General features: G+C 38.7%; 1 protein-coding gene across 4 annotated transcripts in view; it reads left to right on the top strand.

Annotated features, from left to right (window-relative positions):
- The window catches only part of Map4k3 (mitogen-activated protein kinase kinase kinase kinase 3), a 141,008-nt gene that overhangs the window by 85,416 nt on the left and 27,762 nt on the right, over positions 1-27,830 (top strand). For 2 of the 4 annotated variants that reach the window (XM_027417890.2, XM_027417888.2), the window contains exons 9-18: positions 2,583-2,714; positions 2,860-2,922; positions 3,009-3,090; positions 3,174-3,284; positions 9,213-9,291; positions 11,810-11,868; positions 12,989-13,051; positions 21,174-21,232; positions 26,705-26,743; positions 26,963-27,016. In XM_027417890.2, the coding sequence (XP_027273691.1) occupies positions 2,583-2,714; positions 2,860-2,922; positions 3,009-3,090; positions 3,174-3,284; positions 9,213-9,291; positions 11,810-11,868; positions 12,989-13,051; positions 21,174-21,232; positions 26,705-26,743; positions 26,963-27,016 (741 nt within the window). The remainder of the gene's footprint in view (positions 1-2,582; positions 2,715-2,859; positions 2,923-3,008; positions 3,091-3,173; positions 3,285-9,212; positions 9,292-11,809; positions 11,869-12,988; positions 13,052-21,173; positions 21,233-26,704; positions 26,744-26,962; positions 27,017-27,830) is intronic. The other 2 variants (XM_027417889.2, XM_027417891.2) reach the window with 1 other exon arrangement.

The following is a 27,830-nucleotide window of genomic DNA, read 5'->3' as shown; positions in this document are numbered from 1 at the left end:
AGTTCACACCAAAAGTTCCAGATGGTCACAGCTGGCTCTAGAACTGAGCGTGGTGGGGTATGCCTGTAGTCCTAGCTTTGGGGAGGCCAAGACCAGGGACTTATTGGAGCCCAAGAGCTTGAGGACAGCATGAAGCAAACAGGGCAAAGCTGACTCACATCTTAATTGTAGTAAAGGCAAGATGTGGGCCTGGTAGTTAGTGTTCCCTACATGGGCAAGCAAAGGACACTGGGGAACTCAGTATTCTGTACAAAGAGCTACTTAATTCCTGAGTGAAGCCTGTCATATTTCTGCTGGTCCTTGTCCTGTGGGAATGAGGGTAGGAGTGATTGCTGGGCTCAGCGGATGAGAGTTGGAATCTGGGAATTAACAGTTGACATTTAAGCGCTGTTCCTGGCCTCAGCCAATCTCAGCCTTACTTCTGTTAGCTTGTAACTCTATAGCATGTGGGGCAGTCCTTGAGGCTAATCAGCCATTTGTTCTCATCCTCTGCACTCTTGGGTTGCCTTGTCTTCTCAGAGTGTTATTACGCATTTCCTGTTAAGTGTCTGTGTGGTTCTAGGTAAGGTATATCTCCTAGGGCTTCAGAAGCTGTGTATTTGTTTCTCATGCTGCTCTTCCTGGTTCTGGTTTGCTTTCAGAAAGAGTCAAGGATTTGAGGAGAATCCATTGCTCTTCCCAAGTCCTCTCTCCCCAGTTTGTCTTTAAGCATCTGGAGGAACACATACTTCTCCTGACTCTCCTCATTCTGTATACGTGCCCAGTTAGTGTTTGTTGATGGGGACTGATCTTTACCTCCAGCTCTAGAGTTAAACCCAGTAGAGTGAGGAATACCTGGGTAGCATGTGAAGCTGAGTTAGGTAAGGTTAGTTAACTTCCTGCTCCCTGTGCCCATCTTGCATTGAGCCTTTTCCCACCTCTATCTCATAATAAAGAATTGCTCTTGCAAAGTGGTCAGATTAGCAACTAGTCAGGAAAGCCTGCTGAAGTGGTAAGACTGGGGATTAGTAGTGAATGAGCTCTAGATGTTTCATTTGTGATGACAGAACTTGAACTTACTCAGTTGCTTTTGGTGAAGAACAACAATGAAGATAAAGACAACTTCCACCACCCAGACACATTTCCTGTACCCACCCCTTACCTTTGGTGACTCCTGTGACCTGTGTCTTTATAGCTCTTCTGCTCTGTCTTCAAATGTCCTGCACATGGAGTCACACCTTATGGAGCCGTCACAGTACTTTGTGTGATTGCTGTGCTCTCTTGCCTTGTTTGCTAGGCTTTTTGGTTGTCTTTATAAACTTGTCTTTAACAAGTTTTTCTAAAGCATTCACTTTAATTTTGTTCCTAGCTTAGTCTTTTTACCTTCATAATAAGAGTGTTCAGCCAGGCGTAGTGGCACATACCTTTAATTCCAGTACTAGGGAGGCAGGCGGATCTCTATGAGGAAGCCAGCTTGGTCTACAGAGTGAGTTCCAGGACAGCTAGGGCTATTATACAGAGAAACTCTGTCTGGGGAGGGAAGGAAAGAGGGGTCATACAATTTCATTACATTGTGAGTTTGCAGTAGCATGCACACCTGAAGCACTGGCTCACAGACGAGTGGGCAAGAGTACACCAGCCATCTGCATGTTGCTGTGAAGCTATCTGGTGTGCTGGGCTTGGGAAGGACAAATGCTGCTTTCTGAGCTCAGCAATTGAGTGTCCGTCCCTATTGGGGCTTCTGTCTTCTGTGGCTGTGCTCTGTCAGTAACAGAGACCCAGCACACTTTAAAGTTTACTTTCCTTATCATAATTTAAGTTTCCTGTTTTTTGTTATTTTATTGTAACCACCCTCCCTCTCCTGCAGCCATACTGGAAAACAGTATGTGTATCTGTGAAGCCCCCACTCAACTTGCAATTTTGAACTAGAAAAATTGTGTGTTTTTCTCAGTTGTTTCTAAAACCGTGGTTTGGGATTTCAAAGATTGTATATTTGAAAATTAACCATTTAAACAAGTCAAGGTATAATTAGACTAAAACAGTAGCAAAGTTATAAAAGCAATTAAATAGTCACACAAAATTCCCTTTGAATAAAACATTTTGAAAAGGAGGCACTCATTTTGACAACTTTTTCATTATTGCAATAAAACTTTTAAAAAACATTCAAAAGTTTATGGTAAATATAAGTGAAATATTAAATTTGAAAATTCTTGGTGCCCAGAGACATGATATAATAAAACCAATGACCAAGTTGCAGTAGAGTGATGTGTCATGTAAAATAGTCATGACATTTGTTGCAAATGTCATTTCTTTATTGAACTTTGGGGAACAGATATCAGAATGTAAACAAATTGGGGAAGATTAATGTCACACTGGTAAATTTTGATAAAGTCTATAGTGTAGTGAAGCACTGGTGAGGTTGAGATGTCTCCCATGAGATATCAAGAACTTGGGGGAAGTGGGTCTTTCAAATATGACATCTATTTTCAGACATCCAGGACTAAACAGAACTTAATTTTGCCATTGACAAGTCTGTGTGCCTCTCATGAGAGTAAGAAGCACACTAACCATACAGTTTCTGTTTTCTGGATTATTTCCTGTAGGATGGCCCCAGAAGTTGCAGCTGTTGAGAGAAAAGGAGGGTACAATCAGCTGTGTGACCTCTGGGCAGTGGGCATCACTGCCATAGAGCTGGCTGAGCTCCAACCACCCATGTTTGACCTTCACCCCATGAGGTAAGTGTGCCCATGCTAAGCCCATTGAAGACTGATGCTTATTGACTATGTCATGAATTTACTTTATCCTTATTGGGATTACATAGGAATGTATTCCTGTTATTAGAGTGTGAAATGTTGAAATGTGCACTGTTTTGTTTTTCAGGGCATTGTTTCTAATGACAAAAAGCAATTTCCAGCCTCCTAAACTAAAAGATAAGTTGAAGTGGTAAGTATCTTTGTTTATTGACTTTTATAGCAAGATAAGCAAAAAGGAAATTAGAATACAGAAGCCTAATTTTCAACCTTTCTTAGGTCTCATAGTTTCCATCATTTTGTGAAGATGGCACTTACCAAAAATCCAAAAAAAAGACCCACTGCAGAAAAGCTACTACAGGTATTATTTTACCCTGAATCATTCACACATTAATAAGATATGATGTTTAATCAAATCTCTAAAGTGTTTTATATGTTTTATAGCACCCTTTTGTCACCCAGCCTCTGACAAGGTCTTTGGCAATAGAATTGCTGGATAAAGTGAATAATCCAGATCATTCCACGTACCACGATTTTGATGATGATGACCCTGAGGTAGGAATAGTTTTCATTGACTAGTGCGCGCACGTGTGTGTGTGTGTGTGTGTGTGTGTGTGTGTGTGTGTGTGTGTGTGTGTGTGTGTGTGTGTGTAGCAATTTTTGAACTTTTTTTTTTATCTGGCTTAAATAAACTATTGGTTGGGGGAGAGTAAGTAATTTTGTGTCCTGGGCAGTCACTTGCTAGATTTTTCTTATTGGCTATTTGATGACAGTTGTGGAAGATGACAAGATTATTTAATACACTTGTTGAAATTACTGTAGTTACTTCAAAGTAGTAGTCACTTGAGGTTGCTAAGTCTTGTAACTCAGCATGTTCTTTTTGAACTGTGTCCAAAGAAGATAAATAATACACTAAATGTAGACACTGTGTGGAAGGAGGATTCTAAAGGCTCCATGCAGCAGGAATGGGTGTGTGTGAGCCTTTCCCATAGGAGAAATTTGTTAGGCATTGCTACATCAGCTTCAGGTATAGGATGGAGCTGCTGAGGATTTCAAACATGGCTTTATGATTCCCAAAGTTATAAGAACCCCCATGAAGTAACAGTAAGCGGATGCACTATCCCCACTATGCCCTTTCTTAGGGGCAATCACTTAGTATAGTTCTTCTAAAAAAAAAAAAAGAAGAGAGGACTACTCTTCAAGAAAAATGAATATAAGGAGGAAAATTTGTTCACTGAAGGAAAATTGTCTCTAATGCTTTTAACATTACTTCTTGAGTTTCTCTCTTGTTCACTTAGTAAAAAAGGCCGCAGCAGATTTCCTTTAATTACGTTTCCCCCTATGCCACATTTCTCTATGATTTCTTTTCAAAAGCTGGTTGCAGCCTTTGAACAGCTGTTGGATTATGGAAGTTTTCAGTTTTAAATGTTAATTTGTATTTGGCCCAATGAACATTACTGGGAAGCTTCTGTGGATGAAATTCATCCCCTAATCTTTAAAAACTCTGTTTCGGGAGTAAGAAAAAAGAATAGCCACCTTCTGTAGAGAACTCAGAGGCACTTCCTGTGACAGAACTCACAGACACTGCTGTAAAGAAATTTCTACAGTTGGGTGCAGTGTGGCCTGAAGGAAGTGCAGGGAAGGACCAAAGATTGAAAAACATCAAGACCTTTATGTTTTATTAATATTATTTATAATTGTGTGTATGTGTGTATGTCTGTGTAGGTATGTGCATATGAATTCAGGTGCATTCAGAGGCCAGAGGTGTCACTGCATGGAACTGGAGTTACAGGTAGTTGTTAGCCACCTGATACAGGTGAGGGGAGTGGAATCCATGGTTCCTCTAGAAGAGCAGTATGTGCTTTTAACCATTGAGCCCTCTCTCCAGCCCCATCAAGACATTTTAAAAATGTGAATCAAACCCTTAATCTAAATGCTGGAATTCAATTTGTAAATACTCTGTATCCTTGAATAATATTCATGAACAATGACTGCAACCTAGGCAACCTTACATGTGACAAAGATGTGTGAACTAGCGTGATGGTTCTGGGGTAAAAAGCATTTGCCACTCAAGCCTGACAACCTGAGTTCTATCCCCAGAACCCACCTTGGATAGAGAGATCTGACTCCCAAATTGTCTTCTGTCCCCTCGGTGCACCATGGTTCATGTGCATCGAGACACACACACATACACACACACACACACACACAAATAAGTATTACTAATACAAGTAATAGTTTTTTAATTTTATATTACTTATATATTAATATATTATGTAATTACATATAATATAATTTTAAAAGAACACATAAATGGGGCTGGAGAGATGGCTTAGCAGTTAAGAACACTGGCTGCTCTTCCAGAGGTCCTGAGTTCAATTCCCAGCAACCACATGGTGGTTCACAACCATCTATAATGAGATCTGGTGCTCTCTTCTGGCCTTCAGGGACACATGCAGGCAGAATGCTGTACATATAATAAATAAATAAAAATTAAAAAAAAGAACAGATACTGTAAATGTTTATTTTGCTGGATTCCTATGACTAAATATTTGAATAATAGATTTCTTTACATTAAGTAACATCATACAGTACATGATATAAGTATATTTAGAATAAACTTTTAAAGGAAGTTTAATGTATTTTATTTGGATGCTTATTATTATTGCCTATGTTCTAGTTTGCCTGCCCTTGCTGTGCTAAAACACTGACAAAAACCAACTGAGGGAAGAAGAGGTTTATTTGGCTTACAGTTACAATCATAGCTGATCATTGAGGGAAGCCAAGGCGGGAAGCTGAAGGCAGGAGCTGAAGCAGACACCATGGAGGAACACTGCTTCCTGTTTTGCTTCATGACTTCTTAGACTGCTTTCTTGTACCACCCAGGGATACCTGCACAGTGGGCTGGGTCTCCCATATTAATCACCCATTAAAAAAGAATGCTCTGTTGTCTTGACTGCTGGCTAATCTGGCAGAGGCATTGACCCCAGCTTTTGTCAAGCTGACAAAAGCCAACCCGCATACCACTTACCTCTCTTAAAGAAAGATTGGACTTTTCATGTGTTGTAAAATTCATAGAAAATTAGAGGGAGATTATTGTTGGGGTGGGTAAAATTTTTTTTGTGTTAAGATGTGTGTGCCTGGTTATGTTTTGAAAGATGGGGACCTGAAAGTGAACTTAATGATGTCAAAGCATCAGAATTTGCTTGTCTTAGATTTGACCTAAGATGATTGGCATTCATTGTCCCTAAAACTTCAGACTGAAGTAGATTTGAATGTGAGCCACATGGCCTGTCATTCCAGACTTTGCTAGTGAGCAGAAGCAGACGTGGATAATCCAGAAAGGGGCTTGGTGATGCTCCAGTGAGACCTTTCTCTAGAAACAGACTGCAGTGGGAATTGACCATGAGCCATAGTTGGCTAATCCTTCACCTAGAAGAGAGACGGAGGCCACCACTACTCCCTTTATAGTAGGTCATGTCAGACTGAGAGCTATGTATATTTAGGGTCAGACAAGCATTGGTTGTGAGCAGCTGCAGTGTGAGGGCAAGAAATTTAATAGTATACCTGGCCTTTTCCTTTTAGTTGCCAGTAGCACCCTTTGATCACCGCTGTGAAACCAGAAATGTCCCCAATAATGCCATATGTGTCTTTATGTACAAAATTTCCCTCTGCTCATAAAACACTAGCTTGCCAAACATGGTGATACTTTAATCATTGTCATTAACAGGATCACAAGTTCAAAGTCAGGGCTTGCTACATAATGACATCTTATTATGTATATATGAATTAATAAACTGGTTTATGTTAACCACCTAGTGCTATCATATTGTCTACATCTTCATTCAGTATAAACTTTATATTGTTATTTAGTTTATATTTTAAAAGGCCTATATTTGCATTTGTGTTATCTAATAATATAATGTCCTAGAACTTTGAGTAATCATAACTTAAACCAACATGAAATGACTTATAAAGGATAAGATTTTATAGTTTTTCAAGAAATATTTTTTTAAAAAGCCAGAGCCAAGCCTAGTTGTGCAGACCTATAATCTCAGCACTTGGGAGATAGAGGCAAGATTAAGAGCTCAAGGGTAGCCTCAGCTACATAGAAAGTTTGAGGCTATTCTGAGCAACAGAAAATCTTAAATTAAAAAGAAATAGTTGGGGATGGTATTGTATATCTGTAATGCTAGAACTGAGGTAGAGGCAAAAATGAGTAAAAGGCAGCCAGCCTGGGCTGTATTGGAGTTAAAAGGCGGGCAGTTAGTCAGATAGCACAGTGGTTAAGGATAAGAGCTCTTGTTGCTAAGCCTAAGGACCTGAGTTCAGTCCCTGGAACATGCATGTTGATAGGAGAAAACTGACTCGCTCAAGTTGTTCTCTGACCTCCACATACATGCTATGGCATGTGTGTCCACAGAGTAAAATGTGATTGTTTTTCAACAAACCAAAAATGGTTTACTTCATTCACAATACTTAATACATTAGTATTAGAAATTACTTCAGTCCTAAGGCATGGAAAGCATTGTTAAAAAAGAAAGTTGAATTTATTCATCATTATGATTGGCTTCTTTCTTTAAATACTATTAGGATGGTTCTTATTGTGAATTACTGCTTCCTCCTGCACTTAGGAACTTCCCATGTCAGATTTTATGACTAGTGTACGTTACATTTATTGAGAATAATTCATGCTTCAAAGGTCAAGCTTAAATTCTGTTTATCTTTTGAGACTGTATCTCTGTGGCCTTTATCCCTTCAGGGCCCCTTCCCCAGATTCTGAACTCTCTGCCTGTTTGATTTCTTCCTTTTTGGCCACATTAATTAGAGTGAGTTGTGGTGATGTCATCCTACCTGCTTTAACTTTAGGGTGGATGTCATGGCAGCCCTTTGTCCCAATAATCTTTCTCTGAGTGCGTTGTTTACAACCATTTCAGTCTGTACCTGTGAATGGAAAACTCCACTGAGGCTTTGGCTTGCCTCTGTTCTCCATGCTGGAAATAATATGGCCTCTAGATTGTCTTTCTTTGTCTAATCAAGTAACTTCTGGGAATCTGATTCCCTACATGCTGCTGGAGATTTCATTCCCAAAGAGTTTCCTTAAACCATAAGTTTCCATTTATTTTTTTTTTTTTCTACTTTGAGTCCTTGACAGCTCTCACATTGACAATGGGCAGAGTAATTGTTCCAAAAGCCAGCTTCTATGAACAACTCCTTTCCAAATTAGATGATTGCTTATGGGCTTATCTTTTGCTAGCAGAAATTATAATGGTGTATCTAAAAGCCAGAGAGACTAAGATGGAATGAAGAACATGCTTTTAATAAAGGAAGGTGGGGGTCTTCTGAGAAACAAATGTCGAAGTTGACAGGAACATAATTACACAGTTTTGAACAGTCTTGCTTCAGTCAGTCCATTTCATATTGTGGCAAAAATTGAAACATGCTGTTATCTCCTACCCTCTGCAAGTGATATGTATTTCAAAAATCTGCAAGCCAAAGAATAAGCTTTAATAGACATCTGAGGTCCAGATGGCTCAGTGGGTAAAGGTGTTTGCTACGCAACCTGACAATCAAATTCCATCCCTGGGACCTATGTGGTGAAAGGAGAGAATCAGCTTTCCCAGGTTGTCCTCTGAGTTCCACACACATGCATGAATGTGTACACATAAAAAACTAAAATATAGTGCAAAGTAAAAATGAGTAAAAAATGCTATATACAGATCTTCACAGTGCCATCTTTCCTTTTCTTCATAATGCTTTTAGTTTTCTTTTCATTCTTTCATATGGTAGCAGTCTCATTATACTACCCAGGCTGGCGTTCATCCTCTGGGGTAAATTCTTCTGCCTTATCCCCCTCCTCAGAGTAGCTGGGACTATAGGTGTGCCCCAGGGCTTCTGGCACAGGGCTCTTAACCCTCCTAATGCTGTGACCCTTTAATACAGATTCTCATGTTGTGCTGATCCCCAACCATAGAATTATTTTTGTTACTGCTTCCTAACTAATTTTGTTACTGTTATGAATCATAATGTAAATATCTGATATGTAGGATATCTGATATGCAAACCCTATGAAAGGCTCATTTGACACCCCCCTCCCAGGGGTGGTGACCCACAGGTTGAGAGGTACTGTTCTGGCTTCCCTGCCTGAGTATAAACATTCATTCTTATGAAATAGATCTGTGCACCCCTAATGTTATGTGTACAAATAAAAAGATATATGATTTAATTCTTTGTGTATTTTACCTAGTCATAGAAGCATGTTCTACCATAATCAAAACAGTTTGCTTTGAGTGGACAACTTAAAATATTTTTATTTTTAACCATCATAGTTTGAACTGATACTGTGATTTTTTTAAAATATGGAAATTTGTATTAATTTTCATTTTTGTAAAATGAAACATGTTTGCACAATTTTGTAGATAAAATCTACTTCAATATCAAGTGTTATACATCAGTAATTTTGTTTTTGTTTTTTTTTTTAAGCCTCTTGTTGCTGTACCACATAGAATTCCTTCAACTAGTAGAAATGTGAGAGAAGAAAAAACGCGATCAGAGATAAACTGTGAGTATAGACCCTCTACCATCCTAATTCAGTGACCAGAAATGAGATTTTTTTAAAACAATTTTTTTATTTATTATTATGTATACAGTGTTCTGTCTGCATGTATGCCTGCAGGCCAGAAGAGGGCACCAAATCTCATTATACCGCCTGGCCAAAATGAGATTTTTTAAGCTGTAGCTTAGTTAGATTTTTTTTTTCTATAAGTTGCCTTTTTTCTTTATAAACACTTATTAATGAGCTCTATACAGATTTTATTTTCTTTATTTTTTTGAAACTTTTGATGACAAAAGTGTTACATTTTGGAAGGAAAAGTAAAACATGGGACCTAGGGAAGATAGACATCATCAAGGGCGTGCATCTTAGCTCCTGAGTGCCAGTGAGGTACCTAGAGAGCTTGTTAAATGCAGTCCATCAGAGAGGGATGGACTGGGTCTTCTGACAAACTCCCAGCATGTGATTTGTGCCTATGCTGAAGACATACTATGTGTGAACTAGAGAGATGTCTTCAAACCTACTGTGTGTTACCTGGGACTTAAAGGTAGCTCCTTGATCGCGCATCCCCCATCCAGAGCCTACTTCAGGGTTGGTCTCAGATTGGCCAAGGAGTCCACCATTGATCTCTTGATCAATCTTGGCTAATTTGCATCAACAACCATCAGCTTCCGTGTGTGTGTGTGTGTGTGTGTGTGTGTGTGTGTGTGTGTGTGTGTGTGTGTGTGTATGTATGTATGTATGTATGTATGTATGTATTCCCACACATTCATGCTGCAGGACACTAGACACCCACAGCCTGACTTTTCTGAAGCTCCTATGTACTCTGTGTACATGTCCCTATAGGTAGAGGTAGAAAACAGACAGGTTCTTACCTTTTTGCCTTTAATAAGTGTCATATTTTTCATTTGTTGAGGGAACAACAGGATTCAAGCTCCACTTTTGGTTATTTATGGATTTGGTATCTGAGGCTTTCAGGTCTTACTCTTTAATAATGAATGTTTGGGGTGTATCTTTTTTAGAGCTTCTGTTGTGGTGTGACAACATATTGACAAAAAGCAACTTGGAAAGGAAAGGGCTTATTTCATCTTGTAGCTTATAGGCCATCATCTAGAGAAGGCATTTGACAGGAACTCCAGGTCAGGCAGGAGCTGATGCAGAGGCCATGGAGGAACTCTGCTTACTTAGCTTGCTCCTGTGGCCTCCTGAGCCTGGTTTCTTAAAGCACCCAGGACCACCAGCCCACGGTGGCAACACCCTAGTGAGCAGGATGTCCCCCACCCCTCCATCAATCATCAGTCAAGAAAATCTCCACTGGCCAGTCTGGTAGGGGCATTTTCTTAATTAAGATTCCCCTCTCTCAGATCAATCTAGCTTGTGTCAAGTTGGAAAAAAACAAAAACAAAAACAAACCAAAAAACCAACTACTACAAGGTGTTTTATGATTACATGTTATATGATATATAGAATACTGTTCCATGATGTTACCTTTAAAGATAGGCTTTGGAACAAGGGTTAGGTATATTCTTGATAATGTTTTGTTTCTAGCTAACGGCATTTCTTGGTGTGATCAGTTCGAAACTAAATGTTGTTCAAGCAGCAGGTGTAAAAACTTGCCTGTTTGCAGAAAGGCTATTTGTTGCCCTTTTGTTTTTAGGAAGCCCCTCTGCCTTCAACCGTTTCCTTGTGAACATACAAGGAAGTGGTAGGCAAAACAGATACAGCCCCATAGATGGTTATAGGCAGAGGTCTGGCATTATTAATAGCACAGTGTTGCATACTGGGGTGGCCAGTAGTCATTTAAACAATAGTTGGAAGAGAGCATGACAGAGGCATGTCACAATGTCGGGAACTCAGGGAACAGCGTCAGAACAGAAGCATGATGTCAGTGTTAGGTGTGAAGAATGAGTCCTTGTAGATACTTTTGTCCTCCTCCTGGGAACACATCCCAACCAGAGTACAGGCACAGAGAGGTGTGATAAATGCTATTTTTAATACCTGGCTGAAAGTTACTTTGTAATCTTTGATATGAGATTGTGTGCAAACAGTGATAAAGGGCCCCTTCTTGAGCAGTCTACTCCAGACCATTCTTTGACATCAGAACCATTAACAAGTACTAGTGCACACACACTCGCTTAGACTCTCACACATAGCTAGGCTATATAGAACTGTTTCTCAGCACTTGAAAACTTATGCCTTCTAGATCTCTTATGCTAGACCATCCATCGCACATGAGCAAGTTAGACCCTCATTTCAGCATGTTATTTTGCCCGTTACTTTTTTCACTGAAGAAAATACCTATTGGGCCAAGGATAAAACTCAGCATAAAGTAATGGCCTATTATGAACAAGGCCCTGCTTCAATCCCCAGCTTTGCATGAGTTAATTAATTAATTAAAATGTCACATCACTTAATGTTTACAGGAAGTTCCTTTGTTCAAGGCTAGCCTGGGCTAAAATAATAAGACCCTGCCTCAAAACAAACAAACAAAAACTTATATCCTGACATAAGTTCTTTTCCTTCTCAGTTGGCCAGGTAAAATTCGATCCTCCTTTACGGAAGGAAACAGAGCCACATCATGAACTTGTAAGTATCCTGGTCTTAGAATGTTAACCTCTGAACATCAATCTTAAATTTCTCTTTGCGATGCATTGGTACTGACTAGCTAGTGATTAATATTTTCTAAAGTTTTTGGAGAAAAAGTGGTAATTTGAAATACTAAATAAATCTGTGTTGCTGAGTATTTTCAAAATTATTTGATGAGATAATTTTTGCCATTCTCTGAATAAGTGTTTTAAATGCTGGCCTTTTACTTATTATTATTATTTTTTAATTTGTGTTTGGTTTTGAGGGGCTTTTTTCTTTTTGTATCCATTAGGGAAAGAGCCAGGGCCTCTGAACATCACAGCAGTGACTGGCATGTTTAGAGTGCTAATGCTCAGAGCAGGTGTGGAGGCTAGATAATTTGTCTCTAAACAAATGCAGTTTGCTGCCTTGTAAAGGCTCATGAGGCTTCACTTCCGTGGTGATTTTATGTACTGCTGTCCAGATGCAATGCTGTGATCTAGTCTTGGAGGCAGAGTGCTCTACAAATATTTGAGTAGTTAATGCTTTATAGAAGAATGAAAATGAGCTTAAAAAATAATCTTAATAAAATTGCTTTGCCAAGGCTGTAACATCATTAGTATGGTGGGTTTTTCCTTTCCCATTTAATAAATTGGAAGAAAATAATGTTTAATAAATACTGAAGGCTGCTACAGTAGGAGCTTTCTTCTGAAGTTGAATGCGCATTCTCACCCCTTGACTGCACAAAGGATGACAGTAGCCTCTGTCGTTTGATTTAATTGTACTAGCCTGAAGAAAGAGATTGCTAAAATCCTAAAATGATCATATTTTAACCTTAAAGCCTGCCATTCATGTAGAAGGGTGGGGAAGGTTAAGAATGAAAGCAGTCATAATGTTTATAAATGCTAATTGTGTTTTGGTAAGACATTCTGAGCAGATCTGCACTAACTTAGTAACTGTGTTATCAAGCAGTTTTGTCATGTTGCTTGTGTGGAAGTTGCTTATTGTCATTTGATTTTGCATTTGCCTTAATAGAATTATGTTAGCAGGACACACATCCCTTGTGAAAGTGTCCCTTGTGACTTTTTGGCTTGTCAGTCTAAGTGTCAATAACCTGGGTTTCTTGGTCTCTGCTAAACAGCCCGACAGTGATGGTTTTTTCGACAGTTCAGAAGAAATATACTACACTGCAAGATCTAATCTGGTATTTCTCATCTTCTGATTTTCTTTGTCAGCATTGTTTTAGTCTTAACTCTCCTAAGCTCAGACATTTGGTCCAGTTTTATTGCTTTATAAATTAAGGCTTGTCATTTATCGAGCTTCCATATATAAAAAAAAAAATGCAGTAACTTTTCCCCATGACAAGTCAGATCTACACAAGTGTAGAATTGCAGTAGTAAGCGATTTTTTTCTTTCATGAAAAAACATATATTTCCTATACAAAGGAGAAGGTTTTTTTTTTTTAAAAATGGCATTTCCTTGTAAAAATATCCAATTTTAGTGATTCTTGTTTCAATGAATGATAAACCATTTATATATATACATTCATATATATAACTTGATACTGTGTATAAATGGCATTATGTTATATAATGTATATTAAATACTGTATATATTATACATATTGCATGCAACCTATGTAGTTTGAACAAGTAACTTATCCCTAAGTCAACCATAGAGTCCAATGAAATTCCAAATTTGTTATCATTATGCCATGTCTAATTTAAACATAAAAAGATCTGGATAATTTCAGATCCCTGAAGTTATTATTTATTAAGACTATTCTTCAATTGCATAGGGAAACTTTACTAGTAAATATTAGGTAACTAGTGTTTTCTAGAACATTACTAAGTAGTTCCTTCTTCTCATATGTCTGACCAGAACCCCAAGTTACCCCAACATCTATTCCCACATTCTGCTTTCCTGCCCTCAAATGTCATTTTCTTTCTCTTCTTCTCTCTCTTGATAGGATACCTCTGTGAGTCCTGGTTAGTCTAAATATTTATTTAAATGTTGAAATCCATGTCTTACAATACTCATAAAACAAAAAACTTTAGACATACTTCTTTTGGAGAGAGAAGTTGTCATCTTGCTAGAGAAAGCAATACTTACAGATACTTTTTTTTTGTTTGTTGTTTTTTGTTTTCTTTTTTGAGACAGGTTTCTCTGTAGGCTTGGCTGTCCTGAAACTCACTCTGTAGACCAGGCTGGCCTGGAACTCATAGTGATTTGCCAGCCTCTGCCTCCTGAGTGCTGATTAAAGGTGTGTGCTACCACTACCACCACCACCAGGGCAGATACAGATTCTTAGCCATGCACAAAAGTATATGCTTGCTTACCAAAATGTGTCTGTCAACTGTTCACCAGTGGAGCGAACCCAGTGGGGACCATAGGGGTCAGAAAACCAAAATCTGTTTTGAGCCAATGTGGCTTTTGAGCTTCTGAGAGGAAATAAGGCTGCCAGTCCATTGTGGCCTGTCAGGGAATGAAACAGATAGGTGCCCCAGTGTTTCATGGGAATTTGTGTAGGGTCACTGGCAAAGACTGCAGTTGTAAGAGATATCTGAAGACACTGTTACACTACTTTTAAAAATGGGAGTTAACTCAAGAGATGGAGCTGACTCATCAAAGAGGAAATGATGAAGCTGTGAAGTTATGTGTTGCCTACAGTTGGTGGCATCTAAGAAAGGGGGAGGGGTAATGCTGCTGGGTGTGGATGCTCATGCCTGTAAGTCCAGCACTTAGGAGGCTAAGGCAAGAAGAAAACTTGGTTTAAGGCCAACCTGAGCTACATAAAACCTGAGTTGTAGGGAAGCCTGAGCTAGATCCACCCAGAGTCCTAGGGCAGTCTGAAACTCATAGTGAGACCCTGTGATGAAGAAAAAAAAATGTAGAAACTGGTTATTGCACAGAAGCAGCATTAGAGGAAGTGAGGGGGTGGGAGAAGCCAAGTGAGTGGACAGATGTGTGGCTCCAAAGTAGGAGGAGTGTTTCAGATGGCTCCTTAAAGTGAGAAGAATGGGGTTTCTTCCTTAACCACCAAAGGGCAGGTGAGATAGAAAATCTAAAGAAAGAGTTACTTCTGGATTTTGATTTTCTTCAGAATTAGATATCCATACTGGAATGACAATTAGTGAATGCTGCATAGGAAATAGGCACAGACTCAGGAGTTAAAGTCAACCCCACTAGTTACTAATGTCCTCCGTGCAGAATGGATGACAGAAAGAGTAGAAAAGTCAGACGTTAGGACTAGAAACATTCTAGGGAATGTGGAACCGGCCCTCAAACCTGAAGGAGTTGCCACATCCCTGGCTTCTCTCCCTAGATCTGCCGAGGAACTTGCTCCATCACCATCCTAGAGTCACAAGTGGCTTGTGATATGGGGATGATTCTAAAGGGGTCTGTGGCAGAGGAGAGCATTAGGGGCCTTTAACCTACAGATAGCTGTGGAAGAAGAGGAACAAATGAGATGCTACATTTCATAAAAACCAGCTGTAAAAACTCATTCCTAGTTGTAAAAAAAACTAACATTTATGCTGACAGTTTTATATGTTGTATATTATTCTAAACACAAATCAACAACAGAGTGTATATATATCTACTAGTGGCCCCATGATTATATCACCTACTGATATTATAACCTTCATGGCACACAAGAATGTTTATTACCTTATTTTCCTTGTTTTACAACTGTAGCCTTCAAGTTGCAAAGGAGTGGAATGTTGTCCCTCTTGTTCATTAGCTAAGCATAACAGGGGCTAGTGACCGCCACCCCTGTGCACTCTGGCCTCTACCCATCATCTCGGGGCATTGTTTTCTTTTCTTTGAAGTAATAGTTTCTCCCTTCCTTCAACATACATATCCCACAGTTTGTTTGTTTGTTTGTTTGTTTAACTGGGGTGAAACTTACATAGTATAAAATGTCTTATTTTGATCTTTTTTACAGTATAGTCCAGACTTACTGCATACTAGTCTTCTCCAGAACATTTCGTCTCCCAAACTAAGCTTCCATGCCCTTCCTTCTCACTGGCTCCAGTGTCCCCCAGTCTGTTTTGCTTCCATGGAAGTGACTGTTTTAGGGACTCTGCATAAGTGGAATCTGAAATACTTGTTCTCTCCTGACTGAGTCACATCACTCAACAGAATGTTCTCCATCATCAGCATTCCCTCAGATTTTATCACATGTCACAAATTTCTTCTTCGTACTGAAAAAATAGTCAATTTATTTAGATGGCACATTTTACTTATTTATTGATTTATGGATGGACACTTTTGCAGTTACCTTTTGGCAACTGTGGAGAATACAAATAGGACCACAGCCCATAGATCTGCAAACACAAGTTGAATCCCTGCTGTTATGTACCCAGAAGTGGAACTGCTGGAATGAATGAGAAATCGGTCTTGAAATGTTTTAGAAACTGTTGTATGTTTCCCACAGCAGCTCCCCCATGTGGCCGTGTGCGCACACACTTGTGGACAAGGGTTCTCTTTTCCCCAATGTGCCACCTCGTACTGCATTTTCTTTTGTCTGTTTTTCTTTTCTAGTTGTGCTAATAGTTGTCCAAGTGAGTGTGAGGAATCCATACATCTGAGCTCTCATAAATGTTTATTTAGGAATGCTGGCACATACCTATACTCTTAGCAGTGGAAGGTGGAGGCAGGAAGACCATCAGGAGTTCCATGTTCTCTTCAGCTGCACAAAGCTTTCAGAACCAAGCTGGTCTATAGGAGATTTTCTCTTAAAAGATGAAAAACTTGTTGCTAGCCACCAAACTCCCAGTGAACCCAGAATGCCTGGCTCCCCTCCTAGTGGTCAGCTGACACCAAGATGATGGCATGGGATTTGGGGAACCCAGAAAGAAGGTGATACCTTTATCTTGCTGCCTAAACAGGCCAGGTTAGCAGCTGTTTCTAAGTTCTGAGAGTATTCACTTTAGGATTGTGTAAATGAATTTCAAGTATTATACCCTCAATTTTTTTTGCTACCCAAGAGTAATTGTGAAAGAACCAAACATTTTATATAACAGAGGAATGGCATGTCAGGTTTGGGTCTTTACAGCACTAGTCTGAATTTTGAAATCTGCCGACATTACTAAAAGTCATAGAAGCAATAATTGAATGGTAAAAATTTTGTCTGTAATCATAAAATGGGTCTGTGTGATCTACAAAATATTATCTTGAGATTAAAAGATTATATTTCAAATCTGTTACAGCTGTTGCTGTTTATTTTAATAACATACCTAATTTTACTCACTGATTTCTGATAATTCATTGAAAGTTAATAATAAAATGCTATTTTTGGTTTTTGAGGTTGTTTGGTTACTATTTTGTTCTGTTTTATTTTGTTTGGAGATAGTTCCTCTCTGTATAGAGTTAAGCTGGCCTTGAACTCAAGACACACCTGCCTCCATGTCACAAGTGCTCAGATTGTAGGTGTGTACCACTGTGCCCATGCTAAAACTCCAGGCTAACTCTTAGGAGATGGCATAAAGAATAATATTGTAACTGACCACCCTTCTGAGATTCAGTATGGGATTTATGTTTTTCAGATATGGGCCTTCAGTCTTCGTCAGCTAATTGGGATCAGTTAACAGACTGTGTTCCAACTTGGCCTGCTTTTTCTGACTTTAAAAGAAATACTTTTTTATTATCTTGGATTAATTCCCAGCTTATTTCTTCACATCATCTTCCATATTGAAAAGGATTTTACTAGCTGTTCGTACTCCTGCCATAATATTCTCTCTCTCTCTCTCTCTCTCTCTCTCTCTCTCTCTCTCTCTCTCTCTCTCTTTGAAATGAAGAAAAATATTCTCATCTGCTTTTTTCTTGGTGTGTTTGTGTCCCTGTCCATGTCCAGTGCTCTCAATTCTGTTGATTTCCTACTGTTTTCCCATCTGGTATAGACTGTGCTCTTCCAAGGTGACCTAAAATAGAAAAACTGTATTAAGACTGAGTATGTATGTCCTCCCTTTCCTTTGGCCTTTCTTAGCTCTTTTTTGTCTTCTTAGAATCTCCTCCCTATATTTAAAAGTAGCCTTCCCTGCCCCTCAGTGAAAGGAACCACTCAAATTAGGACTTTCTCTCCCATAAAGTTCTTTAGTATGTGCTAGAGTAACAGTCTCGACTGTTGTTTGAGTCCCCAGGTTGAATCTCTCCTAAGTTGTTCCATGTTTTTTGTTTTTTGTTTTTTTTTCCCATGCTTGCATGCTCAAGTACATTCTGATTTAGATGATCAAAGATAGCCAAGCAATACCATCACCTTGATTATTTTGAGTGCTTTCTACGCATAATTTTGCTGGCATTTTTCTAGCTTTCAAATTCTTTTCGTAAAATTATTATTACTGTGTCGTGCTTGATGTGTGCATGTGTGGGACACACCATATTGAGAGTAGAGGTCAGAGGACAACCTTTAGGCATCATTTCTCCCCTACACATGTTGGTTCTGGCATTTAAACTCAGGTAGTCAGGCTTGGTGCCAGGAATCCTAACTCGCTGAACCATCTTGATGGTCCATATGGTTATTGCAATGTAACTTATTCCAGGAGAGAAATAATGAATGAAGAATAGCCCCTTTCAGTTTTAGCTTGTCTTGTAGACTAGAGACTTGGGTTAATCATCAGACTTGGGTGTACCTACAACTTGCATACTCTGTTGGCCTGAACGTATATGCGTCTCTGCTTGATTTTCTAGTAAAATATCTCTTTTGTTAGTTTGAACAATTCTCTTTACTTTAAATATACTCTTGACATTGACTGAATTTCATTTCCTGGTTATTGTTGTCAACCTGCTGTTGATTGTAATCTCTCAGCTAAATGGACATTCCTACACATCAACAGAAGACATCATCCACTCTGCACATATGTATGCTTTTGAAGACATTATCTATTCTCTACATCCTTGGGGTCCCATCTGGCTTGTTTGTCCATACTTAGAGGGAAGGGTGAGGATTAAGATAGAAATAGAATCAGGAGGGCATGCAGTGAATACTGTGATATGTCCAAATTTATTTCTCATAGCCCACAAATACCCCAATTCAAAAGGAGGGATGGCAAAAGACTTCTTTATTATGATACACAGAACAGACAAATGTTATTACCTCCTCACATCTCAGAACATCAGGTAACCATACCCTAGCGTGAAGTATCCTTTTGTCTAGGCTGAATATCTTATAACTACATCTTATGTCAAACATCCTGTCTTTTAAATGTGAATGAGTAAAAATATCTCTGAACTCTCTGACCTTTAGTCATTGTGAGACATTTTATTTTCATGGACTTACATAGCACATACAACAGTTTTTGTGCTTTTGACACTCTGTCCTCATATGTATTGTTTTGAAGACTTCATCCAGTGTGTTTTTGTTCTTTTGACACTTCTCATATATATATATATATGCTTCTGAAGACACCATACAGTCTGCACATGTGTATTCTTTTGGAGATATCCATTTGGAGATATCCACTCTGCATATATGTTATATATATTTGTGAAGGTATCATCCACTCTGCATATATATATATGTATATATACATATATATATATGCATGCTTGGGAAGACATTATACATTGTGCACATTTTTATGTTTTTGACACTCTGCACATATGTATTTTTGTGAAGACATCATCCACTCTGCACATATGTATGCTTGTGAAGGTATCATCCACTCTGCACTTATCTATGCTTGTGAATCTGCTGTTTAAATAAATGGCTATGAAATTCTATGGCTAAAGCTGTTTTTTGGTTCTTTGGCTAGAGAGTTTGTTCTTCTGTACCTGATAAGAATAGGCTTGAACTTAGAAGCATCCATGGAGATGGGTACTTTATTAGCTGAATTCTGGTGAATAAAGTATAAAGTCAAGATCACTAAATCTGGAAAATGAAATAATATTTGCAGCCTTGTGACTTGATTATTTGGTCATATTAAGATATGTTCTACGTTAGGGAGATATGCATCCTTTTTCATTAGAATTTCATTTGACACCAGTGTAACAGTTTATTGATCTCTTTCATTTATGCTGTGTTATCTTTGCTGTCATTGGTAAAGAACAGTTACTATATGCACACCTAAACACAAATATTTTAAACAGGACAAAATTTGAACATTATCTAAATCTGTATTTTGATTTTCAACAGATATTTTTTGGACAGACCTTGAAGTTAATTTTAAAGTACAGTGTGTTGCATGGAATTTTGTTCTAATCTTAGATTTCTAGATTTGGGATGTTTGTGATTCTGCGTATCTTTACCCTGGGGAAGTGTTTGTTTTCCGGAAAGAAAAGAGGTGGCATTTGAACAAGTGTTTGTTACTCAGAGCACAGTTTGTGTGTCTGTTGCTGTGTTCGACCATGGCTGAAAGGAAGGCAGATTTGGCCTTTTTCTCAATGTTTGAGAGTTCATGGCCCGGACTGCTGTAAAAAACTTGGAGATATTAACATTCAGTATAAGTGCTGAGGAGATCTGTGTGGTAAACTCTGTGGAGACATTATTGCGGTCTGTGACCTTGGGAAGTTGTCCCAAGGTGACCTCTCTAGAGCCCCAGTCACACATGTAATGTTACTTTGAAAGGAGATTCTTTGTAACAGTGATTGGAGTACAGTGCTTTTTTAAAAGAGGGGAAGACAGCTTGGTTCTTGCTATGATTGTTGAATGGTACATTTTCTCAAGGTGGTGTTTTAGTGGAGACTGTATATTGCTCATTCTTCTGGATTTTAATTCCTTGCTCTCTGCAACCAGCAGCATAGTCAAGGAGTTCTCCATATTCATTTTAAACTTAGCTATTTTAACTTTAAAATCTTCCAAAGCTCCTTCAGTGCAATTTCCAGGCTTGTACAAGATCCCATGCATACCTCACGTCTTCAGTAGTGCCCAGCTTTATGTGTGTATGTTTATCCCCTGCATGAACAGCAGTAGAAATATGTGAATGTGTATATATACACGGTCATTCCACAGCATGCTTACAAAGTCAAACTCAGATGGTTTGTGTTGTTCATTCTGTTCTTTTTTGCTTCATTGTAGCTTGATAATACTTCATTTCAGCTTTTATCTTTTTACAAGCTGAGTTTTACAAATACTAATTATAATAACAATAGTCACAAATGAAACTTGTAGCTGTCATTTGGAAAAATTCCCAGAAAAATACTTACATAACTGAAATGAGTACTACAGACTTCTATCTTATTTTTGAAAGTGCCACCATGCCTTCTTTTTAACAATATATAGCAATACAGATTTATTTGGGGCTTGGGGCTGTCGTTTTAAAATAGTATGTATTAGTTTGTAGTGACTGCTATAATGCTGTGCTAAATGTTCTGCTTTATGTCATCAGGATCTACAATTAGAATATGGACAAGGACACCAAAGTAGTTACTTTTTAGGTGGAAACAAGTAAGTTCTTTTAAAATTTAAATTGAAAGTAATTGTCTCTGATATTATATTTTATATTTAATATTTAAGGGAGTACATTGGATTGAGCTGACAGATGCTGTGCAGTGTGCCCTTGTCTTTTCCACAGTCTGTCTACTGTCCATCTGTATATAGTCAGCATCCTCTGGGAGGATCAGCTCAAACATTTTCTTCTAACCTAATCTTCAGGTCTTCCTGGTTACAGTATACTTCTGCTACCATGAGTCTGCATTAGAAGCTGATTGCTTCTAAAGTTGACCTGTTTACTGTCTGCAAAGCTTGCTTGGTTCATATCCCTGATGTGCTGGTCACTGAAAACAGCAGGATTATTCATATTGCTTAGAAATCCTCATCTTAAGTTTAGCTCTGATAATCTTTTAAAGAACACTAGCAATAAAAATAGATATGAACTCCTGAAAGTTATTTCACATGAGAAATAAATGTAACAGCTAGTAATACCTACTCTGTACCAGGCACTGGGTACCAAAAGCACTGTTTATTTAGATAATTTACAAACTTCTGTAAGTTCATCATAAGCCACAGTTTAAAACCCAAGGTCAAGACTGCCCTTCCTACCTTCTTATTTTCTGATTTCATATATTTGTAAGGGAATATTTAAATTACCAAAGTATTCTGTGAATGAATATACATATTACATTAAACTTAAAATTTCAGTCTTACACTAGAGAGCTGAGACATCTGTTCCCATACTTTAAGCAGTTGAAAAATAGTAATTAATGACAGGTACCTTAGTTTGATTGATAGTACTGAAAATCATGTCTTTCTCCTTTTTCTTATAATCTGAGCACTTCATTTGTTTTCCTATCTTAGTACCCTTTGCAGTACAAAGAAAAGGCTTTGAATGAAAAGTTAAAGAAATACAGTTTTTTAAATGTGAGTTTTAATTAAATATAAAATATTAAGAATTGGTCATTATTTATTAGCCTCTGTTTTTCTTCTTTTGGTTTATTTATTCATGTATATATATTTTGAGGTAAGGTCTCACCATAGAGTCCTGGCTGGCCTCAAACTTCCAGAGATCCTCCTGCCTCTGCCTTACCTCTGCCTCCTAAGTACTGGAATTAAAGATGTACACCATTGAGTAGCCTCTTGTCTTTCTTTCCTTCTTTTTTGTTTGTTTGTTTTTTCGAAACAGGATTTCTCTGTGTAGCTTTGGAGCCTATCCTGGCACTCGCTCTGGAGACCAGGCTGGCCTCGAACTCACAGAGATCCGCCTGCCTCTGCCTCCCGAGTGCTGGGATTAAAGGTGTGTGCCACCAACACCCGGCCCTCTTGTCTTTCTTAAAGTGGAAGATAAGTATAAAATTCCCTTGGTTAAAAATAAAGTAGTTTTACCTAAACTGTAATTGCTATATAAGTTGTGGGATAGTGAATTTTAAAAATTTAATTAAAATGTTTTCTAACAATGTCATTGGTTCTAAGAACCTGTTACAACCAAATTCATGTACCTAAAGAGGCTGAATAATTTGCTGACTATATATCACTTACCCTTTTATTTAAAATTAATGTGCTCACAAAATGCAAAATAATACAGCTATAAATGCTTTTCCAGATTTCCCAGTTCCCATTGTCTGATTTATTTTTTAATTGTTAGACATTTTCTCAGTGTGTATAGCTACTTTGACTAGGTAAAATGTTAATAATTTGCCCACCCTTCATTTTTTGATGAATTGGATCCCTGCTTAAGGAACTGTATTCTATATAACGAGTCATTGGCAAGGTAGGTTGGCCAAAAGTCTTAGTTCTGGCTGTGTTTTGTGTGTAGGTGTATACGTACACGTGACATGAGCATGGTTGTAGCACTTCTCTTACTGTATTGACATATCTGCTATAGTCCTGCTGCTAGGCAGCACTTTCAAAGTCAGCACCTGCTTTCTCTGAAGGGGTCAGGTAGACGGAATCCTCGATGGGTTCCTGCCTAGTCCAGATCCCTCAGGAACTGTAGTTTGTTACACGGACTTCGCTTTCCATAACAGAAGGCATGTGCTATAACTATAACCCAGGTAACACCTTTTCTTTTGAATTCTGGTGTAACTGGAGTGAGTTCTTTTGAGTTTTTTTTTTTTTCTTTTTTAAATCTATCAAAGCAGTTATTTTGAAAAGAAAACCAAACTATGTCTGGTTTTGCTTGTAACGTAGAGCAGAGTTGTAAAGATAACTGTTTTTGTATAGAAGTAGAGCGTGGGTCGAGTAGTAGTTCCCCCAGCAAACTACTCTAGCAGCCAGTGCAGTGCCCAGCTTACATCAGCTCTTTCTGTGAGCAATTGACTACCATTACCTCTGGTAAAATGAGGATTATAATAATACCTTCCTCTTCGCATGATGAAATGTTTAGTATCCACAGGGCTTAGTAGGCAATTACTAATTGTCTTTATGTGTAAATAGCTACTGAGTAAATGTCATTTATGTTAGGAAGTAGATAAAGCTGCTCTTCAGTTTTAGAGAAATACCAAGTTTTTTTGCTTTTGTATGCAGTCAGGGAAGTGCATACACAGGTTGTTTTGAGTCAGCCTGGCAACTGTGTAAGACTGTAACGTGCCGCATGACCCCTTTGCTAACTCAGATGTGCTGGATGCTTGAAGGCAGTTTCAGACTTCTCCCAAATCAGTTTCTCTGCATTCATACATGCTCCAGTTTAGTTTTTTTTTCATCAAATTTTCCATCGTTTTGATAGTAATTCAGTTCTATTAGCAAAATCCCTTAATAACTGAGTTCAAATGGCTTTATTCTTGCACAGCGCAGGGCCTGGTGAGTAGCTCAGGGTCCTATATTCTCCAGAGCTATCAGCTATAGGTACTGTACTGGATCACTTTGCAAACTAAGCTGTGTCTCATTTTCTCTGTTGTAAAGACAAAAGTCAGCCGCATGTCCTTTATATGACTTTATGAACTATATAACTTGTCAGCAAACTACCTTATTCCATAGTAAGAGATAGTAAGAAACTTGGAAATAAATGAATAGAAGTGCTATTGTCAGAGAACTTCCTGTAAGAGCCTCACTTCAGAAGCAGAGAGTCAGAGCTGGGGTATAGCTCAGTCATTAGGGTGCCCACTGGCCTTCACAGAGCCCTCTGTGCATCCTCAATACCACACACACACCCATACACATGAACACACACACACATAGACACACAAACCAAAAATGGATGTGCTGGGTCACACCTGTTAGCCCAGCACTCAGGAAGTGGAGGCAGGATCAGAAGTTCATGGCTATCTTCAATTACATAAGTTTGAGGTCAGCCTGGGCTGCAGAAAGCATCCCCTCCCTACACCCCCCCACCCAAAGCCACAATGCCATGTAAATCCCATTGTCTGTGGTAACAGAAGGTAAAACTATATGTAAACAATCTTCCTAATTATTTTCAAATTCTAATGCCTAAATAAATAAAAATACTGCCACATGCTAAAAAAAAGCATTTTTCACTTGTTTGTTTATGACTGCCTGTTCACTATGTATCTCAGGCTAGTGATAGAATTGCAGGCATTTGCTGCCCCACTGGCTTCCTATCTTCTGGAACAATATGATAGTCCGCTATCGCCCAGAGAGACCGGGCTCAACTAGGTAAGGCTGCACTTCTCAAATGGTTAGTCTAGGGTCCCTTTGCAGCACCACATGCTAAGGACTTCCTGTGGCTAGTGTAGCTTTTTGGTACTGGAAAATTAAAGAATTTCCCCCAAGATGTTTATTTTAACATAAAAATATATATTCATCTTTAATAAAATACATGTTTTGTACAGTTTTAAGACCTCCCCCTAAAGGACCAGCTCAAATGACTCCTCTTCAGCTCCTTCTCGACAGTACTGCCATGATTCTCACATGATTGGAGCAAGTAACCACAGCCACACCTTTGCAGTCCAGCAAACTGTTGGGTCCAGAAGAGGCAGTAGTCTTATGAAAAGAGCTAGTTTTTCTCTGACAAAGTAATGATACTTAGGAATGGCATTGTTTTCTCTTTTTCACATTTCCTTCACACTACTTGAAAGATAGCTGAGTTTTTAATGTCTTCTACTTCATTTAATCTGTTATATCACATATTGAGTAGTTTCTAGAATATAGCAGCAGAGAGAAGAGTAGAAAAAGTTATGTCTTCTGCAGACACTGGGACCTTGCAGACCTTCCTATAGGAGACAGGTTTCTCTAGGATCTAATCTGGTCGAGTGTTTCTCCAATGAACCCCTTGAGAACATGGAATGGAGTGCTTCCTGGGTCTTGAGCCAGTAAGGGCCTTCTCTTGCCCAGTTGCTGCTGCCTCACACACTTTCTGTACTAGTGTAATTCCCACTTTACATACAAGGAACTAAGCATAGCATTCAAATGAAAGTAACTTAGCCAAGGCCACAGGGCCTGCAGAGGTGCCTGCAGGATCCTGCTTCAAGCCAATTTTGCCCTCTTTTGGCATAAGTTCCTATTGCTTAGAGCTGGTCCTGGAAGAGTGTCACAGTTAATAGGATACTATTGAACCACCACACCTCAGTTTCTCTTTCTAGGGATGGTAGTACTTGGAATTGGTTTATTGTTTTTCTGTGTCATTTGCCATTCCAGATTCATAACTGGTCATTTAAAAAACTTATCAAGCTAGCCTGCTTAGAGTACTTGATGAGTAAGACAGTTCTGCTCATTGCCTACAGTAGACAGCTAACCGTGCCTTCTGGGTTTTGTGTTGTGATGATTCCAAGAACACTGACAAGGTTTAGAGAGAATACTTCTCTTGTGGTAATTGTAGCAGTCTGGAGAAGGCTGTGCTTCTGAATTGCCCCTGTTCAGGATCACCCTAGTTCTCTCTCATTCTTGAAAATTCCAGTCCTTTTTTAAACATCACTTCTACTGGTAAAACCCTCAGAACTGGTCTGACACAGCCTTGGTCTTGCAAAAGCATAAAGTGTTTGCCTGTGCACCGTTGGAGAGCAGTCCAGAGGTGGGTGAGTGTCCTCTGTGAGATCAGACTGCTGCTATATTCATGTGTCCACAGCACATGCATGCATGCTTCTACAGAAAGCCAACATGCTGAGTTCCATTTTGCAGGATTGCCTGAGAGCATGAGTCTGCCAAAGTGTGTCATACTCCTTATTTTAAGAAAGAAGAAATAGAATTCCTGGTGTCAGGTGTAATGTTCTAGGTAGAATTTAAGTCCTGGAAATCCCTGGCTCTGACCCTGCAATTGTTTTGTTAGTTTTGTTGTGGCATTTCATGCTGAGTTGTCTCCTGTTTGAATCAGTAATTTTCAGTCAGCATTAGAATTTATTTTCCTTTAGGATACATTTTAAGACATTAGCAACAAAAATAGATATTTCTCATTGAAACATAAAGCTTTGTGGCACAGAAATGATCAGTGTGGCAAATGTATTCAGGACACTTACGGGTAAACATAAAGTAATAGAAGTAACATACTTGCTATCATTTTACTTATGCTCCATTTTGTTTGTGTCTTTTAAGGAGTCTCCTAAAGTCTGTTGAAGAAGAATTACATCAGCGGTAATTACAACTTTTAATTAAGCTTGAAGTATTTTCTTTGTGTCATGGATGATCCAAATTGTTTTCCCCTTCTTTGTGATATGCGATTTGTTAGTATTAGTTGTCAGTCTGTCCTACAAAGATGTAGACATGAAGTCCTGTCCTGTATTCAGCCCTTCTGCATTTCTGTAGCTGCTCTGGGGAGGCTTACCACCTAATGATGCTGTCTGCTCTCTTTAGAGGACACGTGGCTCACTTAGAAGACAATGAAGGCGATGATGATGACCCTAAACGGTAAGTTCTGTTGCTCTTTTTGGTAAAAAAGAAAGGATCTTATTTGACCTGTGTCTTAGTTCTAGTGGCTTAATTTTAGTGATAATTTTAATAAAAGTATCACACTGTCTTAGCTTGTACCACAGTCCCTGTGCCATTGCTTTTCTGTTCCACTTGGATTACTCAGCTTCAGATTGGGATCACAAAAATGCCTTATACTGGGTGGGTCAGACAGAAACTTTCCAGCTCTAGAGACTAGGAAATTCAGGATCTAGGTGCTGATCTATTTGGTGTCTGATGGTTTCCTCCATCTAGTTGTTTAGCTGCCAACCTTGGCTTTTGAGACAGTGTCTCTTGTATTCCAAGTTGGCCAAGAGTATGCCATATACATGTGAATGACCTTGAACTCCTTGTTAAGTTCCTGCCTCCATCTGTGTCTTCACATGGCCTTTCCTTAATATGTGTATGTAGTGGGGCAAAGGTCAGTCATTCTTCCTATTCTCATTCCCATCAAGCCCATAGTTTCATTCTTACCTTAATGACCTCTTTAAAGCCATATCTTTATGTGTAGCACATTGAGAATTCTTTCATCAATAAGTGAATTTAGTAAGGAGATGAAAGTCAGTCTGTAACAGTAGTTAAAAACATAGAATTGAGAAAAATCCAGATTGCCTGTCAGACAGGCCTCTGACTATGTGTGTGATGGATTATCTTGATTAGATTAGTTGATGTGAGAAGACCCCTTTTAACTGTGGGTGAGGTCATTTCCGGGTAAGAGAACCCTTGACTGTGTATCATGGAGAAAGCAATCTGAGCACTGACTGAATTCTGACGT

Source organism: Cricetulus griseus, chromosome 5 (genome assembly GCF_003668045.3).
Source record: "Cricetulus griseus strain 17A/GY chromosome 5, alternate assembly CriGri-PICRH-1.0, whole genome shotgun sequence".
Taxonomy (NCBI): Eukaryota; Metazoa; Chordata; class Mammalia; order Rodentia; family Cricetidae; genus Cricetulus; species Cricetulus griseus.
The sequence above is the reverse complement of the archived record's forward strand: the minus strand, read 5'-3'. Positions and strand labels throughout refer to the sequence as shown.